Below are 18,744 nucleotides of genomic sequence, written 5' to 3' on the forward strand. Positions count from 1 at the left end.
TTTAATTTTTGCCCATCAAGCTTCCAGGAAGCGCTGGACCAGGGGAGTGTGGATTTCACCATCAAGGACTGAACCCTCTGCACGTCAGGAAACTGCTTCAGCTCCTTCCACCTTGAGCTCTGTTGTCCAGAAAGGTTCATGTCGGAAATGTTTAGAGAAGTAGTTGATGTATTTACTTCATTTAACGTTCCATTAAAATATGTGTATTTGCTTTTGGTTTAACTTGTTTAATTTTATGATAAGAGTCTTGTGACCAATGCAGCAATAAACGTGTTTAATCTGAAACAAGTGACCAAATGTGGCCTTCAGTTTTCATTGCATACATTTTGAATTAAACAGTGAAGAAATCAACTGATCGAATTGAACATATTTTTTAAAAAAAATCAAATGCAGTATCACATTGAGCCACCAGGAGCAGCACAGCGCCCCGGCCTTCAGTGTCCCTCGTGTTTCAGAAGAAGAAGAAGAAGAAGAAGAGACGAAGTAGAAGAAGAAGAAGAAGACGAGCGTCCCCGTTGAACCTCGTGACGCGGGAACTGACAGCGCCAACATGGACTGGTAAAATCCTCCTTCACACGTCAAGTAAAGTGTTCAACTGAACATTGCGGCCCGCAGCGCGCTGTTCGTCTCTCCGTCTGACCGCCGTGGAGCGGAATGATCCACTTCCGGTTGTTTGACCGCGCTGCTGGTGGCCGAGGCTGCTTGCTGTGCTAAGTGTGCTAACAGTGCCGTTTAAAATGAATGAAGAGGCTAGCAGGCTAACTGTGCTAGCTGTGCTAACTGTGCCATTTAACATGAATGGAGAGGCTAGCAGGCTAACTGTGCTAACAGTGCCGTTTAAAATGAATAGAGCGGCTAGCAGGCTAACGGCTAATGTTGACATCTTCAAGTCATCTTCGAGTCGTTAAACCCAGAATTAATTTCATGTTATCGTCCTCATTGAAAGCGGCTGTCTGTTACCGACAAGTCCAACATTGAAGCGTTTATTGCATTAAGTTTGCTCGTCTGCTGTTGAAGTTGAGCTCCAGGTTTAAAAACGTCAAGCCAAGAAGTGACTAAATCACATATTTGATGTTAAAAGAAGTGAACCAGCCTGAAGGTTTCACTCAGTTTATAAAATGTCCAGCTTGTTCTACCGCCTTGAGAGGAAAACACGTTTTCACAGGACAGAAGAAACACAGAAGGCTTGACAGTCGAACAACACAGTTTAGAAAAGTGTCATGTGGATTCAAACCGTCAGAAAGAATGAAAGGTGTGAAGGAATCAATAGATAAGTGAGGAGAAACCATTATATAATAATAATAACAATAATACAGATAACTGTGTGAAATAGTGCATAGTACTACTAATCATGGTAGCAATAATATAACAATATATATATATATATCAGTAATAATACCAATAGTAATAGTGTACTTGCACATGTATAAATATATGTATATGTACATGCAATATATGATATAATATAAGTTATAAATATAAGATGTGTTGTGTTATTATATCTATCAGGTAAGTTTCAACATTTGATGGGGTGGTTTTAATTGTATTCCAATTGTTGTGGTTTGTGCCCCCCCCGCCCCCGCCCCGCCCCCCCCCAGGGGTCAGACTGAGCTGCCGTCCCCGGTGGTCCGGGACGACGAGGTGACGGTGGCGGCTCGCCGCCGCAGGAAGAAGGTGGCCTGTATCCTGCTGCAGCTTCCTGTTTGTCCCCCAGGTGTCTCTTGTCTCACATGTCCTCAGTTCTGTTGTCCTCATCCACCGTCTCAGTCCCCTCGCCCAGCAGCCCCGCCGTCTCCATGGCAACCCCCGCCCGCTCCACCAGAAACACCCCCGCCGCTCTGTACAGGCAGGCCGGTGAGGCTGGCGCGCACACACACACACACACACACACACACACACACACTCTCTCACTCTCTCACTCTCTCTCTCTCACTCACTGAATCCTGACCTCCTCTTCCTCCTCTTCCTCCTCAGTAACTCCTCGGGTTCCAGATGTTTCCTCCATTTTGGCTCCAGGAGCTCGAACGCCGCGATATATTCACACACCCAGGAACACACTCGGCAGTCTGGTATGCACACACACACACACACACACACACACACACACACACACACACACACACACACACACACACACGCACGCACACGCACACGCACACGCACACACACTTCTCCAGCCACTCCTTCTGATTTCACGTCTTTACTGGCTGATTAGCAGTGAAATGACCAATACTGTGTGTGTGTGTGTGTGTGTGTGTGTGTGTAGACCCTGGACGACAGTGACTGGACCAACAGTGTGTACATGTCCCCCGTCTCCGGTCTGGAGACCAGCAGCTTCCTGAGAGACGACACGGCCGCCCTGAGCTCCGCCCTGCTGAAGGAGGACGACCCGGGAGACGCCTGTGGGTGAAGCTAACGCACCCCGTCGCAGCTCCACACCAACACAGTATCACTACCTCCTCTCACAGTACACCTTTCCCCTTCAGGGGCTCAGGAAACGTCTAATGTACTGCTAGTGTACTGCTAATAATACTGCTAATATACTGATAACAATACTGCTAACATAGTGAGGTATGTTAATACTGAGACTGGTCCACGTGAAAGTTTCCTGTGTGGTTTGGTCCTGCAGCCGCCGCCAGTCTGTTCCCAGAATTCCTGGCTTCCCTCCTCAAACACTCGTCTTCAGCAGTGTTTGATCTGCTGGACGACTACCAGGCCCTGTGTCAGGACAAGGTGTGTGTGTGTGAGTGTGTGGGGGGGGGGGGGGTCTGTCTGTCTGTCTGTCTGTCTGTCTGTCTGTCTGAGAGAGTGTGTGTGGGGGGGGGCTGTTTACTCTTCTATTGAAATATTGGGCTCCATATCAGTCAGTCAAGTGTGTGTGTGTGTGTGTGTGTGTGTGTGTGTGTGTGTGTGTGTGTGTGTGTGTGTGTGTGTGTGTGCGTGTGCGTGCGCGTGTGCGCGTGCGCGTGTGTGTGTGTGTGTGCAGGTGGACGTCCTCCAGTCTCTGGTCCTCAGGGCCGGTCAGAGCAGTAAAGCAGCCGGGGTGCGCTGGCTGCTGCAGCAGGAGAACTCCACCTGGAGGCTCATCGCCGCCCTCTACAGGTGAGTCTGACGGTGACAGCCCCGCCCCCCCCCCCCCCCCGTGGCCCCCCCCCCCCCACTGACCCGTCTGCTCTGCAGGGACCGGGTCCATTCGGCGCTGGAAGACGACGCCATGGTGGACGGAGTGGTGAGTGTCCCTCGTGATGGACTGGAGGACGGGTCAGTCAGACTGAACTGTGTGTGTGTGTGTGTGTGTGTGTGTGTGTGTGTGTGTGTGTGTGTGTGTGTGTGCGTGTGTGTGCAGGTCCCCAGTGAGAGTGAGATGGTGGTGGTGGAGCAGCTCTTCCAGAGAGACGCCGTCATCCGGCAGAGCCAGGTGACCCTGAAGGCATCACACACACACACACACACTGCTCATTTTCACATCTGATATAAAAACAGTTGTGAGACTCATTATTCAAACTGAGTCCTTGACTCGGCTCGTTGACTCGACTCGTTGACTCGGCTCGTTGACTCGACTCGTTGACTCGGCTCGTTGACTCGACTCGTTGACTCGGCTCGTTGCAGCTGGTTGTTGATTGGCTGGAGAGCATCGCCAAGGACCAGATTGGAGATTTCTCTGACAATATCGAGTACTACGCCAAGAATGTGTGTTGGTGAGTTTCCTCTCTCTCTCTCGCACACGCACACACACACACACACACACACTGGTGATGGGCACTGTGTGTGTGTGTGTGTTTCAGGGAGAACACACTCAACGCCCTGATGACGAGGAGGAAGAGCGGCGCCACCTTCACCGTTCCTCTGGTCACTGAGCTGGTGAGACCCGTTACCATGGAAACAAGCAGCAGGCCAGATGAGGATGCAATGAACAGCAGCTCTGCCCCCCCCCCCCCCCCCCAGGACCCCGACGCCCCCCTGAGGCAGCAGCGCCCCCTGGCCGACCTGGACCGGGAGGACGACGGCCGCCTGCTGAAGAACCTGTTCACTCTGATCCGAGCCGGGATGATGGAGGAGGTGCTGGAGCGTCTGTCTGCACCCCCCTGACCAGGGCCCCCCCTGCCCAGGGCCCCCCACTCACTGTGTGTGTGTGTGTTCCAGGCCCAGAGGCTGTGTAAGCGCTGCGGCCAGGCCTGGAGAGCAGCCACCCTGGAGGGCTGGAGGCTCTACCACGACCCCAACATGACCTCAGGTACCCCCTGAGGAACCCCCCCCCCCGGAGCGCCTGCTTACACTCCTTTACACCTGTGTGTGTGTGTGTAGGGAGCCTGGAGCTGCAGCCGGTGGAGGGGAACCCCCAGAGGGGGGTCTGGAAGGCCTGCTGCTGGAGGATGGCTGAGGAGGTGCAGCAGGAGGCCACAGTGACTCTGAACCTGGAGGCCTTCACCCACTGACTGTGTGTGTGTGTGTGTGTGTGTGTGTGTGTGTGTGTGTGTGTGTGTGTGTGTGTGTGTGTGTGTGTGTGTGTGTGTGTGTGTGTGTGTGTGTGTGTGTGTGTGTGTGTGTGTGTGTGTGTGTGTGTGTGTGTGTGTGTGTGTGTGTGTGTGTGTGTGTTTCAGGAGCAGCTGAACAGATATGAGAAGGCCGTCTACGCCAGCCTGAGTGGGAACCTGAAGCCGGTAAACCACTGAGAGGGCCAGCTGAGGTCTGAGGTCACCTCCTCACCTCAGGGCTCAGAGGTCACCTCCTCACCTCAGAGGTCACCTCCTCACCTCAGGGGTCACCTCCTCAGCTCAGGGGTCAGAGGTCACCTCCTCACCTCAGGGGTCAGAGGTCACCTCCTCAGCTCAGGGGTCAGAGGTCACCTCCTCACGTCAGAGGTCACCTCCTCAGCTCAGGGCTCAGAGGTCACCTCCTCAGCTCAGAGGTCACCTCCTCAGCTCAGGGGTCAGAGGTCACCTCCTCAGCTCAGAGGTCACCTCCTCAGCTCAGGGGTCAGAGGTCACCTCCTCAGCTCAGGGGTCAGAGGTCAACATGATAGTGAAGCAGGTTAGAGAAACCTGATGAAATAGTGTGAATTACTGAAGGAAACTAAACATTTGAAGTATAAAAAGAATGTTCATCATTTAATTTTCCTGTTTTCATGTGACGACATGGAAACACTTTGTTTTCCACAGATTAGGGTTGTCAGGGAGTGGTTGCCGTGGAAACGACATAAAACAGGCGAAAGAGCTGAAACAGTTTTAATGTTTATCGTTGATCAAGTTCAGCTGAACACAGGAGCTGCAGGGGGATTCAGCTCTACACACACACACACACACACACACACACACACACACACACACACACACACACACACACACACACACACACACACACACTATACAGTGTAGATATGTAGAAATGAAATGGTGTCCCCCGTCCCTGTCCCCCCCGGTAGCTGCTGGCGGTGTGTGAGACGTGGGAGGACAGTGTGTGGGCCTACTTCCGGGTGATGGTGGACTCCCTGGTGGAGAAGGAGCTGATGTCTTCAGGGATGTCCCACCAGGAGGTGGACACGCTGCCTCGGGAGTACCTGGAGGCCAAGTACGACCGTCCCTACTGTCCTGATGTCCTACTGTCCTACTGTCCTACTGTCCTGCTGTCCTACTGTCCTGATGTCCTACTGTCCTTATGTCCTGTCCTATTGTCCTGCTATTCTACTGTCCTGCTATTCTACTGTCCTTATGTCCTATTGTCCTACTGTCCTTATGTCCTGTCCTATTGTCCTGCTATTCTACTGTCCTTATGTCCTATTGTCCTTATGTCCTGATGTCCTACTGTCCTTATGTCCTGATGTCCTACTGTCCTTATGTCCTTATGTCCTACTGTCCTGTCCTATTGTCCTGCTATTCTACTGTCCTGCTGTCCTATTGTCTTACTGTCCTATTGTCCTACTATCCTACTGTCCTGCTACCCTACTGTCCTACCCTACTGTCCTGCTGTCGTCACAGAATGTCTTGTGTGTCCCCTGCAGCTGGACGATGGACAGGGTGTTTGAGGAGCTTCAGGCTTCAGAGTCAAAGGTGAGAACCAGAGGAGTGCTGACGGGTGGTGGGGGTTGTTGTTTGTTGTTGACAGCGGGTGTTGTTGTTGTTGACAGCGGGTGTTGTTGTTGTTGACAGCGGGTGTTGTTGTTGTTGACAGTGGGTGTTGTTGTTGACAGCTTGTTGTTGTTGACAGCGGGTGTTGTTGTTGTTGACAGCGGGTGTTGTTGTTGACAGCGGGTGTTGTCGACGACAGCGGGTGTTGTCGACGACGACAGCGGGTGTTGTTGTCGACGACAGCGGGTGTTGTAGTCGACGACAGCGGGTGTTGTTGTCGACGACAGCGGGTGTTGTTGTCGACGACAGCGGGTGTTGTTGTCGACAGCGGGTGTTGTTGTCGACAGCGGGTGTTGTTGTCGACGACAGCGGGTGTTGTTGTCGACAGCGGGTGTTGTTGTCGACAGCGGGTGTTGTTGACGACAGCGGGTGTTGTTGTTGACGACAGCGGGTGTTGTTGTCGACGACAGCGGGTGTTGTTGTCGACGACAGCGGGTGTTGTTGACGACAGCGGGTGTTGTTGTCGACGACAGCGGGTGTTGTTGTCGACGACAGCGGGTGTTGTTGTTGTTGACAGCGGGTGTTGTTGTTGTTGACAGCGGGTGTTGTTGTTGTCGACAGCGGGTGTTGTTGTTGTTGACAGCGGGTGTTGTTGTTGTTGACAGCGGGTGTTGTTGTTGTTGACAGCGGGTGTTGTTGTTGTTGACAGCGGGTGTTGTTGTTGTTGACAGCGGGTGTTGTTGTTGTTGACAGCGGGTGTTGTTGTTGACAGCGGGTGTTGTTGTTGTTGACAGCGGGTGTTGTTGTTGTTGACAGCGGGTGTTGTTGTTGTTGACAGCGGGTGTTGTTGTTGTTGACAGCGGGTGTTGTTGTTGTTGACAGCGGGTGTTGTTGTTGTTGACAGTGGGTGTTGTTGTTGTTGACAGCTTGTTGTTGTCGACGACAGCGGGTGTTGTCGACGACAGCGGGTGTTGTCGACGACAGCGGGTGGTGTCGACGACGACAGCGGGTGGTGTCGTCGACGACAGCGGGTGTTGTCGTCGACGACAGCGGGTGTTGTCGTCGACGACAGCGGGTGTTGTCGTCGACGACAGCGGGTGTTGTCGTCGACGACAGCGGGTGTTGTCGTCGACGACAGCGGGTGTTGTTGTCGACGACAGCGGGTGTTGTTGTCGACGACAGCGGGTGTTGTTGTCGACAGCGGGTGTTGTTGACGACAGCGGGTGTTGTTGTCGACGACAGCGGGTGTTGTTGACGACAGCGGGTGTTGTTGTCGACGACAGCGGGTGTTGTTGTCGACGACAGCGGGTGTTGTTGTCGACGACAGCGGGTGTTGTTGTCGACGACAGCGGGTGTTGTTGTCGACGACAGCGGGTGTTGTTGTCGACGACAGCGGGTGTTGTTGTTGTTGACAGCGGGTGTTGTTGTTGACAGCGGGTGTTGTTGTTGTTGACAGCGGGTGTTGTTGTTGTTGACAGCGGGTGTTGTTGTTGTTGACAGCGGGTGTTGTTGTTGTTGACAGCGGGTGTTGGAGGAGACGCAGCAGCACTACCACGTCATACAGAAGTTCATCATCCTGGGAGACCTGGACGGTGAGACCTGCTGCTCCGCCCTCTCCTCCACCCTCTCCTCCACCCTCTCCTCCACCCTCTGCTCTCCTCAGCAGGACACTCACTCTCTTCTTCTCTCCAGGTTTGTTGGAGGAGTTCTCTGATTGGCTGACGGCCTCTAAGCCCCTCCCCCCCCACCTGCTGCGCTTCATGACCCACCTGGTCCTGTTCTTCCGCTCTCTGGGCCTGGCGCTGAAGGTGTGTGTGTGTGTGTGTGTGTGTGTGTGTGTGTGTGTGTGTGTGTGTGTGTGTGTGTGTGTGTGTGTGTGTGTGTGTGTGTGTGTGTGTGTGTGTGTGTGTGTGTGTGTGTGTGTGTGTGTGTGTGTGTGTGTGTGTGTGTGTGTGTCCTCAGCCTGTCCATGTCCCTGCAGGAGGAGGTGTGTGTGGACGTGTTGCGGTCCTACGTGTCCCTCCTGGTCCAGGACCAGCAGACGTCCCTGGTGGCCAGCTACGTGGGCCGGCTGCCCCCCCCCCTGGCCACCGCCCAGTACGCCTCCTTCCTGGGGGGCGTGGCCCAGCCGGAGCTCCGCCCACACTGCCTGCAGCTGGCCAGGGAGGCCGGTGAGACGGGGGGTCCGAGGGACGGGGGGGACGGGGACGGGGACGTGTGGTCACTGCAGTGTCTCCTGCAGGTCTGGACGTGGCTGCTGTCACCAAGCTGGTGGTGGAGACGGTCCGGGGGACAGACCAGGACCTGTTCCTGCACCACAACCACACCCTGGAGACGGGGACCACCCAGGTACCAGGGACACCATCCTGTCCTGTCCTGTCCTGTCCTACACCAACTCTACCATTGTCCCTCTACCGTTGTCCCTCTGCCATTGTCCCTCTGCCGTTGTCCCTCTACCGTTGTCCCTCTACCATTGTCCCTCTAGTGTTGTCCCTCTGCCATTGTCCCTCTACCGTTGTCCCTCTGCCATTGTCCCTCTGCCATTGTCCCTCTGCCGTTGTCCCTCTACCGTTGTCCCTCTACCGTTGTCCCTCTGCCATTGTCCCTCTGCCATTGTCCCTCTGCCATTGTCCCTCTACCGTTGTCCCTCTGCCGTTGTCCCTCTACCGTTGTCCCTCTGCCGTTGTCCCTCTAGTGTTGTCCCTCTGCCATTGTCCCTCTACCGTTGTCCCTCTACCGTTGTCCCTCTGCCATTGTCCCTCTGCCATTGTCCCTCTAGTGTTGTCCCTCTGCCATTGTCCCTCTACCGTTGTCCCTCTGCCATTGTCCCTCTACCGTTGTCCCTCTATGGTTGTCCCTCTAGTGTTGTCCCTCTACCATTGTCTCTCTAGAGTTGTCCCTCTAGTGTTGTCCCTCTAGAGTTGTCCCTCTAGTGTTGTCCCTCTACCATTGTCCCTCTACCATTGTCTCTCTAGTGTTGTCCCTCTACCATTGTCCCTCTACCGTTGTCTCTCTAGTGTTGTCCCTCTGCCATTGTCCCTCTGCCATTGTCCCTCTGCCATTGTCCCTCTAGTGTTGTCCCTCTACCGTTGTCCATCTATGGTTGTCCCTCTAGTGTTGTCCCTCTACCGTTGTCCATCTATGGTTGTCCCTCTAGTGTTGTCCCTCTACCATTGTCTCTCTAGAGTTGTCCCTCTAGTGTTGTCCCTCTAGAGTTGTCCCTCTAGTGTTGTCCCTCTACCATTGTCTCTCTAGTGTTGTCCCTCTACCATTGTCCCTCTACCGTTGTCTCTCTAGTGTTGTCCCTCTGCCATTGTCCCTCTGCCATTGTCCCTCTACCATTGTCCCTCTGCCATTGTCCCTCTGCCATTGTCCCTCTACCATTGTCCCTCTGCCATTGTCCCTCTGCCATTGTCCCTCTACCATTGTCCCTCTGCCATTGTCCCTCTACCATTGTCCCTCTGCCATTGTCCCTCTGCCGTTGTCCCTCTACCATTGTCCCTCTGCCGTTGTCCCTCTACCGTTGTCCATCTATGGTTGTCCCTCTAGTGTTGTCCCTCCACCGTCGTCCTCTACATTGTCCTCTACGTTGTCCTCTTGTCCAGGAGGACCAGAGGAAGATCGAGGTCATTGATTGGCTGTTGTTTGACCCCGCCCACCGGGCCGAGGCCCTGAAGCAGTCCAACGCCATCATGAGGAGGTTCCTGGGTACGTAGTGTCCCCCAGCGTCCCCCCGGGACAGCGTCCCCCCGGTCCCCCGCTGACCGTGTCCTCTCAGCCCTGCAGAAGCACGAGGCGGCCAAGGCGGTCTTCTCCAAGGTCCCGGAGGACTCCATGAGGGAGGTGTACCAGCAGTGGTCCGGGGGGGTCCGGGCCGCCCCCCTCCCGGCCCAGGACGAGAACGCCGTCAGGGAGCACCTGTGTATCAGAGCCTACCTGGTCCGTCCCCGCACGTCCCTCGGAGGACGGGGACGGACGTCTCACCCGTGTGTCTCCGCAGGAAGCCCACGAGGCCTTCGGTGATTGGTTCGGCCACAGTAGCTCCGCCCCCCAGAGGCCGGCGCCGGCCCCCGGGGACAAGTTCACCGAGAGGGTGGCCAACGAGATGAGGGACAGGGAGTACCAGGTCTGTCTATTGGCAACACCCTGTCCCCGTCCCCCCCCCACTGCCCTGGTCTCAGCACCGTGTCCCCCCGTCCCCAGGCGTCCCTGGAGGCCTGGTCCTGCCGTCTGGACGTCCTGACTGAAGACGTGAAGGAGCGGATCTACAACGTCCTGCTGTTTGTGGACGGAGGCTGGATGGTGGACAACAGACAGGTGAGACACTGCGGGACACGTCCCCTGACCTCCAGGGGGACACGTCCCCTGACCTCCAGGAGGACACGTCCCCTCCTGACCTCCAGCGGGACACGTCCCCTGACCTCAAGGAGGATGTGTCCCCCTGGAGGTCAGGGGGACACGTCCTGTTGACCTCCAGGAGGACACGTCCCCTCCTGACCTCCAGGGGGACACGTCCCCTGACCTCCAGGAGGACACGTCCCCTGACCTCCAGGGGGACACGTCCCCTCCTGACCTCCAGTGGGACGTGTCCCCCTGGAGGTCAGGAGGACACATCCTGTTGACCTCCAGGAGGACACGTCCCCTCCTGACCTCCAGGGGGACATGTCCCCCCCTAACCTGCTCCACTGTCTCCAGGACTCGGAGACAGACAGTGAGCGGAGCCACCAGATGGGGGCCCTCCGGTCCCTGTGTCTCCCTCGTCTCAGCTTCCTGCTGCTCAGTGTCCTCCAGACCACGTCCCGCCACCAGGAGGCCCTGCGCCTGGCCCACATCCTGTCCTCAGACCAGCACCGGCTCTACCAGGTACCTGACCTAGACCTAGACCAAGACCAGGGGACCCAGACTACAGGACCCAGACCAGGTGGACCCAGACTAGAGGATCCAGACCAGGTGGACCCAGACCAGGAGACCCAGACCAGGAGACCCAGAGTCCAGCGTCTTGCCTCACAGGAGAAGATCCTGGTTTAAATCCAACCCAGGTCTTCTGTGTGCAAGTTGCTGGTTCTCCTGGTCCCCCTGGTCCTCCTGGTCCTCCTGGTTCTCCTGGTTCCTCTGGTCCCCCTGGTCCTCCTGGTTCTCCTGGTTCCTCTGGTCCCCCTGGTCCTCCTGGTCCTCCTGGTCCCCCACCAGCAGCCTGACCCCCCATGTGTTCCAGGTTTTCTCCAGAGACGACTTGAGGCGTCTCCTGAACAAGCTGAGGGACTCGTCTCTGGTTCTGCTGGACCGAGGTTCTGACCCGCTGGGCTACGAGCTGCAGCCCTGAACACACACACACACACACACACACACACACACACACACACACACACACACACTCTTGGTTCTGTGGAATTTTCATAATAAAAGTTTTCATCAAAAGGTTTTGTGTCGTTTCTTCAAACATGAAAGTTCATCAGATGACTGTGATGTCACGTGATGACATCACAGCCCCCGGGTGTCATGTGATGACATCACAGCCCCCGTGTGTCACGTGATGACATCACAGTCCCCGGGTGTCACGTGATGACATCACAGCCCCCGTGTGTCACCTGATGACATCACAGCCCCCGTGTGTCACCTGATGACATCACAGCCCCCGTGTGTCACGTGATGACATCACAGCCCCCGTGTGTCACCTGATGACATCACAGCCCCCGTGTGTCACATGATGACATCACAGCCCCCGTGTGTCACGTGATGACATCACAGTCCCCGTGTGTCACGTGATGACATCACAGCCCCCGTGTGTCACGTGATGACATCACAGCCCCGTGTGTCACGTGATGACATCACAGTCCCCGTGTGTCACGTGATGACATCACAGCCCCCGTGTGTCACGTGATGACATCACAGCCCCCGTGTGTCACGTGATGACATCACAGCCCCCGTGTGTCACGTGATGACATCACAGGCTCCTGTTTGTTGCAACATGATCCTGTTGGATCAATAAAGTCATCAGAAGTACTTCAGATCAGTACATGTAGTGTAACTTACTGGTAATGGAAGGTACCAGGTAGTGTCCTGGTCCTGGTCCTGCAGGAGGTCCTGGTCCTGGTCCTGGTCCTGCAGGAGGTCCTGGTCCTGGTCCTGGTCCTGGTCCTGCAGGAGGTCCTCCGGGCCAGAGGTGGCGCTGCGTCCCGCCAGGAGACTTGGAGGAACCCGGAAGAAGAGCCGTTTGAGTCACGGCTGAGCTGGACGGCGGGGAGCGGAGGACCGGAGGACCGGAGGACCGGAGGACCGGGGACAGGACCGGAGAGAGTGACGGTGGACCGGAGGACCGGGGACAGTGACAGAGGACCGGGGACAGGACCGGAGAGAGTGACGGAGGACCGGAGGACCGGGGACAGTGACAGAGGACCGGGGACAGTGACAGAGGACCGGGGACAGGACCGGAGAGAGTGACGGAGGACCGGAGGACCGGGGACAGTGACAGAGGACCGGGGACAGGACCGGAGAGAGTGACGGAGGACCGGAGGACCGGGGACAGTGACGGAGGACCGGGGACAGTACCGGAGGACCGGGGACAGTACCGGAGGACCGGAGGACCGAGCGGAGCTCCGGACCAGAAGAACCTGACGATCCGGTAAAGTTCCTGATGTTCCACTAACCGGAGGATTAATCCGGTAAATTAATGTTTCAACAACACAAACTGCATTTTTATTAGTCATGAAACTTCTGTCTGGACATGAAACATGAATAATATTAATAACATGAAACATTAATATTAATAATAATATGAAACATGAATAATAACATGAAACATGAATAATATTAATAATATGAAACATTAATATTAATAATAATATGAAACATGAATAATAACATGAAACATGAATAATAATATGAATAATATGAAACATGAATAATAACATGAATAATCCACTAGCCTGTTATGTGGAATCATGTTAACGCTGTTCATGTTGTTTTTATTGGTAGTTTTTGTTTATTTGTAAATATGTAATTTAAGATTAAATTCAGTTTGTTGATTGTCTTGAATCAGATCAATTTATTATTTATGATCAAATTATTATTATTCTAGCGGGAAAAGACAAACTCACATCTGCAGCAAGACTGATGAGGTTCTGTCCTCTACTGTCCTCTACTGTCTTTTACTGTCCTCTACTGTCCTCTACTGTCCTCTACTGTCTTTTACTGTCCTCTGCTGTCTTTTACTGTCCTCTACTGTCTTTTACTGTGTTCTACGGTCTTCTAGTGTCTTTTACTGTCTTCTAGTGTCTTTTATTGTTTTTTATTGTCTTTTATTGTCTTTTACTGTCTTCTGTGGTGACCAGGTGGTGGCTCCGCCTCCTGGTGACCAGGTGGTGGCTCCGCCTCCTGGTCACCAGGCGGTGGCTCCGCCTCCAGGTACCAGGCGGTGGCTCCGCCTCCTGGTCACCAGGTGGTGGCTCCGCCTCCTGGTCACCAGGTGGTGGCTCCGCCTCCAGGTACCAGGCGGTGGCTCCGCCTCCTGGTCACCAGGTGGTGGCTCCGCCTCCAGGTGACCAGGTGGTGGCTCCGCCTCCAGGTACCAGGCGGTGGCTCCGCCTCCTGGTCACCAGGTGGTGGCTCCGCCTCCAGGTGACCAGGTGGTGGCTCCGCCTCCAGGTACCAGGCGGTGGCTCCGCCTCCTGGTCACCAGGTGTGTGTGTGAGGAATGAGGCTCCACTGGTTCCACCTGATGCTCACTAAAGGCCTTAACAGGCTCTCTGCAGTGACGTCACAATCAGGCTCCGCCCCTTTACCCAGGATCCTCTGAGTAAACTTTAGTAACGGTGGAGAACGCCGGGCAGCAGCAGTGGTTCCTTATGGAACGTTCTGGAGGGTTCTGCAGGGTTCTGGAGGGTTCTGGAGGGTTCTGCAGGGTTCTGGAGGGTTCTGGAGGGTTCTGCAGGGTTCTGGAGCCCAGAGTGGAGCCGGACCTGCAGAGAGCCTGAGAAGGTCTAAGCGCTGGCCAGACGCCCCCTTCAGGCCGAGTGTGGAACTACGAGACCCTCTTGGTCTGTTTGTGTTTCTGCTGGAGCCTAAACCTGGTCTGGGTTCCTCTAATCCAGGTCCTGGTCTGGGTTCCTCTAATCCAGGTCCTGGTCTGGGTTCCTCTAATCCAGGCCCCTTCAGGACTAACTCGCCGGTTTCCCGTTGGTCTGCAGGATCTGGTCCCAGAAGCCTCCGGGAGCCACGATGCCCCCCCTCTCGGCTAACCGGCGCATCGCGGCCGGGCTGCTGGTCAACCTGCTGGCCTCCATCTGCATCGTCTTCATCAACAAGTGGATCTACGTCCACTACGGCTTCCCCAACATGACCCTGACCCTGGTCCACTTCCTGGTCACCTGGCTGGGGATCCTGGTCTGCCACCAGATGGACGTCTTCGCGCCCAAGAGCCTGCCGCTGCGCCGCATCGTGTGGCTAGCGCTCAGCTTCTGCGGCTTCGTGGTCTTCACCAACCTGTCGCTGCAGAACAACGCCGTGGGGACGTACCAGCTGGCCAAGGCCATGACCACGCCCGCCATCGTCCTGATCCAGACCTGCTGCTACCGCCAGACCTTCTCCACCAGGATCAAGCTCACGCTGGTGAGGAGAACCCAGACCGGGTTGGGGTCCCGGTGGTCCAGGTGTGTGACGGTCCCTGTCCCCCCCCCCCCCCAGGTGCCCATCACTCTGGGGGTGATCCTGAACTCCTGCTACGACGTGCGCTTCAACCTGCTGGGGACCGTCTTCGCTGCGCTGGGTGTCGTGGTCACGTCGTTTTACCAGGTGGTGAGTTAACCAACGACCCGACGACCTGACCAACGACCTGACCACTGACCTGACCACTGACCTGACCACTGACCCAACGACCTGACCACTGACCCAACGACCTGACCAACGACCTGACCACTGACCTGACCACTGACCCAACGACCTGACCAACGACCTGACCACTGACCCAACGACCTGACCACTGACCCAACGACCTGACCACTGACCCAACGACCTGACCACTGACCTGACCACTGACCCAACGACCTGACCACTGACCTGACCACTGACCCAACGACCTGACCACTGACCAACGACCTGACCAACGACCTGACCAACGACCTGACCAACGACCTGACCAACGACCTGACCACTGACCTGACCACTGACCAACGACCTGACCAACGACCTGACCAACGACCTGACCACTGACCTGACCACTGACCAACGACCTGACCAACGACCTGACCAACGACCTGACCAACGACCTGACCACTGACCAACGACCTGACCACTGACCACTGACCTGACCAACGACCTGACCACTGACCACTGACCTGACCAACGACCTGACCACTGACCAACGATCTGACGCCAGAAAAAGATTCCTGAGATGAAGAAACGATATAAATCACCAGTTTGTTTCTTCTCAGTGGGTTGGAGCCAAACAACACGAACTCCAGGTGAACTCCATGCAGCTGCTGTACTACCAGGTGAGTCCACATCTGGAGCGGTTCTACCAGGTGAGTCCACATCTGGAGCGGTTCTACCAGGTGAGTCCACATCTGGAGCGGTTCTACCAGGTGAGTCCACATCTGGAGGAACTGCTGATGGAAGCCGTCGGTTCTTCACAGCTGAAGTAGTTTGATCTTGAAATCGGAGACCGTCTGGAGACGTTTGATGATTATTGATGATCGAAGGTCGTTTTCATGTCCGATGTCTTCAGATCAAGTCCTTCGTTGCTTTATGACCGACTGGACTTTGTTACCGAGACATTTCCTGGACTTTAGACTTCATTTCCTGTTTCCTCCGGTTCAGGTTTCAGGTCACGACTCAGGACTTGTTGCTCAACGTTTGACACGTTGGATTTGACCTGCGGATGTTATAGAAAGTCCACAACAGTCCCTGGTCTCACTGGTCTCGTCAGTTAAAGTCTACGCAGCCTGACTTGGTACTTTACTTCTTTGGTACTTTAGTTTCCTCCAGATGTTTCCTTGACCTGCGAACGACAAGATTTGAGGTTTCAGCTCGGTCTGGTCGGGTGTTTCTGGTCTTCATGAAGGATCTGGGTGAATCTTGACGGTGGTACAAACAAACGTGACGAAACGGGGCCGAGGCCTCGGCTGTTCTCCAGACTGCTGGGTAACGGGTTCCTGTTCCTGTTACGACTGGCGGACCGAGGCGTTAACTCAGTTCCTGTTACGCCTGACGGACCGAGGCGTTAACTCGGTTCCTGTTACGCCTGGCGGACCGAGGCGTTAACTCGGTTCCTGTTACGACTGGCGGACCGAGGCGTTAACTCGGTTCCTGTTCCTGTTACGCCTGGCGGACCGAGGCGTTAACTCGGTTCCTGTTACGACTGACGGACCGAGGCGTTAACTCGGTTCCTGTTCCTGTTACGCCTGGCGGACCGAGGCGTTAACTCGGTTCCTGTTACGACTGGCGGACCGAGGCGTTAACTCGGTTCCTGTTCCTGTTACGCCTGGCGGACCGAGGCGTTAACTCGGTTCCTGTTCCTGCAGGCTCCGCTGTCTTCGGCCTTCCTGCTCGGTGTGGTCCCGGTGTTCGAGCCCCTGACGGGAGACGGAGGAATCTTCGGACCCTGGTCCCTGCCGGCTCTGGTCAGACCCGCCACTCGGCCTCGGTTCCGGCGCCGGCTGCCGGACCGGTTGGGTAACGTGTCGTCCTCTACTCTAGTTGACCGTCCTGCTGTCCGGCCTGGTGGCGTTCCTGGTCAACCTGTCCATCTACTGGATCATTGGAAACACCTCGGCCGTCACGTATCCTGTCCCTGCGGTCCAACCAGACCGTCTTCCTGGTTCCTGAGCCGGTTCTAGAGTTGTTCTCTTGACTCCATTTGCAGCTACAACATGTTTGGTCATTTTAAGTTCTGCATCACTCTGATTGGAGGGTACCTGCTCTTCCACGACCCGCTGTCCCTCAACCAGGTGAGTCTCGGTGATGGACCCTACTAACTCCTCCCCAACAGTCCTGCTTCTTCTGAATCCTGAACCCTGTCCCCCTCTGAACCCTGTCCCGTGTCCCCGTCTGAACCCTGTCCCGTGTCCCCCTCTGAATCCGGTCCCATGTCCCCCTCAGGCCTTGGGGATCCTCTGCACCCTGGTAGGGATCCTGTCCTACACCCACTTCAAGCTGGCGGAGCAGGAGGAGAGCAAGAGTCGCCTGGCTCAGAGACCGTAGGACTGTGGACCGGACCGGACCGAGGACCATTAGGGGTCCGGTCCACCCAGACTCGGTCCCCACCAGTGTCGCCGGGTGAAGAAACGTCTTTCTATATTTTTGTACATTTCTATGACAAGTATTTTTGTAGGAAGGATTGTCCTCAGATCCCTGAAGCTCCGGTCGTGGGACCGGATCCACGGCCCAGGACACCGGCAGGACTGCAGGGCAAACCTCAGTCCCGCCGGCTCCCAGGAGACGGACGTCTTGTGGACGGGGGACGTGTCCACCGGCCTGACGGCTTCCTGACACGTCAAACCGAAACGCCGCTTCTCGTTTCCCGTTTGTGAAAGTCAAACATTAAAGACGTTTTGGACCCTCCAGACCTGCAGTGGTTCTTCTTCCTCCACAGACTCTTGAGGTCCGACGCCCGCAGACGGCGAGCGGCGGAAACGCTTCACCACGTCGCCAATCCACATCGGGCTGACGCAGATGTTTTCCACGCCGTCGGTCAAGATGTTTTCCTTTCAACGTCTTTAGATAAAAGCAAACCTAAAACGCTTTGAAGCTCAAGCTCTCCAGTCTGATTGGCCCGATCCTACTTTGTACCACTAGGGGGTGCAGTGAGTCGTTTCCTGTTCAGCAGCTTGTGACCAAGTTCTCGATTAAACTCTGATCAGGAAACGGACCGACGCCCCCGGTGTCCTAAAATACACTGTCACTTTGTGTGACGACACTAAACAACACCAGCAGTGTCCTGGGGGGCGTGGCCACGGCGCTCAGACTGCAAACTGCAGGTTTTCATCATCTCACCGAACCCGAGAGACAACAGGCCTCCTGTCCAAGTCCTGGACACACACACACACACACACACACACACACACACACACACAGGCTCTGTGCAGCAGCAGAGAGGAAAAAGTGTCTAAATGAAGAAGTGAAGGTTGTAAAACCTTCCGTCTCTCGGGAACGAAGGAAAGCAGCTTGTTTCCTCTGAAGGTCCAGTTTGAGCCTCTGAGGCTGGACGTCCAGCAGCTGGAGCCTCGACACCAGAACCTCAGTAGAAAACCCTCTGCGCTCCAGTCGTCACACACTCTGCAGTCAAACACGTCACCTGTGACTTGGTGACCATTTGAAATCGTCTTCGCCCTTTTTCTGAGCTTTCAATGAGATGGTCATGATTTCTAGTGAGAGTTGAGAGGAAGTGGAAACCCTGGGAGCCTCACGTGATCTTTGACCTTTCCTTGTAATTCATAATCTCGTTTGTCGGATTGATGTGTCGATATTGAAAATTTATTCAAATGTTGTTTTTCCAGGCAAATTAAAACAATAAATAGATATTTATTTAATTAGCCAACATAGTCTAATATATATATATATATATATAATATATGCTGGAAAAAAGTGTTCTACATTCGAATTTATTATAAAAAAATAACATTATTAAATTATTTGGGGTGATTGTGACTCAGTGGAAGAGTCAGTTGTCCATTAACCGACTTGT

The 18,744-nt window shown here is 54.9% G+C and overlaps 2 protein-coding genes across 5 annotated transcripts; both read left to right on the forward strand.

Annotated features, from left to right (window-relative positions):
* Positions 1-503: 503 nt before the first annotated feature.
* nup107 (nucleoporin 107) lies at positions 504-11,448 on the forward strand. 3 transcript variants are annotated; one of them, XM_080518640.1, is made up of 27 exons: positions 504-558; positions 1,599-1,681; positions 1,768-1,854; positions 1,975-2,069; positions 2,267-2,402; positions 2,630-2,733; positions 2,987-3,102; positions 3,181-3,229; positions 3,347-3,418; positions 3,610-3,698; positions 3,786-3,861; positions 3,946-4,059; positions 4,144-4,234; positions 4,306-4,385; positions 4,602-4,661; positions 5,423-5,568; positions 5,999-6,047; positions 7,588-7,657; positions 7,758-7,873; positions 8,047-8,236; positions 8,308-8,414; positions 9,671-9,773; positions 9,844-10,004; positions 10,066-10,191; positions 10,269-10,382; positions 10,761-10,928; positions 11,281-11,448. In XM_080518640.1, exons 1-27 carry the CDS (start codon positions 551-553, stop codon positions 11,386-11,388), a joined length of 2,718 nt encoding a protein of 905 aa, XP_080374766.1. In that variant the 5' UTR covers positions 504-550; the 3' UTR covers positions 11,389-11,448. The 3 variants fall into 3 exon arrangements, with proteins under 3 accessions (XP_080374766.1, XP_080374764.1, XP_080374765.1); XM_080518638.1 differs by having other exon boundaries at positions 3,181-3,418; XM_080518639.1 differs by having other exon boundaries at positions 3,181-3,418; positions 4,608-4,661.
* Positions 11,449-12,291: 843 nt separating this feature from the next.
* On the forward strand, positions 12,292-17,619 carry slc35e3 (solute carrier family 35 member E3). Of its 2 annotated transcripts, none has more exons than XM_080518041.1 (8): positions 12,292-12,727; positions 14,252-14,672; positions 14,748-14,858; positions 15,494-15,553; positions 16,583-16,681; positions 16,758-16,840; positions 16,924-17,008; positions 17,160-17,619. In XM_080518041.1, the coding sequence occupies exons 2-8, from the start codon at positions 14,283-14,285 to the stop codon at positions 17,259-17,261; spliced, it is 930 nt and encodes a 309-aa protein (XP_080374167.1). In that variant the 5' UTR covers positions 12,292-12,727; positions 14,252-14,282; the 3' UTR covers positions 17,262-17,619. The 2 variants fall into 2 exon arrangements, with proteins under 2 accessions (XP_080374167.1, XP_080374166.1); XM_080518040.1 differs by having other exon boundaries at positions 12,292-12,687.
* Positions 17,620-18,744: the final 1,125 nt, after the last annotated feature.

Source organism: Blennius ocellaris (genome assembly GCF_963422515.1).
Source record: "Blennius ocellaris genome assembly, chromosome: 22".
Taxonomy (NCBI): Eukaryota; Metazoa; Chordata; class Actinopteri; order Blenniiformes; family Blenniidae; genus Blennius; species Blennius ocellaris.

Coding starts and splice junctions, on each gene's coding strand:
- nup107 (XM_080518638.1), top strand. Junction 4,386..4,601: donor GCTGGAGGATGGCTGAGGAG/GTGCAGCAGGAG, acceptor TGTGTGTTTCAG/GAGCAGCTGAACAGATATGA. Junction 6,048..7,587: donor TTCAGGCTTCAGAGTCAAAG/GTGAGAACCAGA, acceptor TGTTGTTGACAG/CGGGTGTTGGAGGAGACGCA.
- slc35e3 (XM_080518041.1), top strand. CDS start 14,283: ATGCCCCCCCTCTCGGCTAACCGGCGCATCGCGGCCGGGCTGCTGGTC. Junction 14,859..15,493: donor TCACGTCGTTTTACCAGGTG/GTGAGTTAACCA, acceptor GTTTCTTCTCAG/TGGGTTGGAGCCAAACAACA. Junction 16,841..16,923: donor GGAAACACCTCGGCCGTCAC/GTATCCTGTCCC, acceptor CTCCATTTGCAG/CTACAACATGTTTGGTCATT.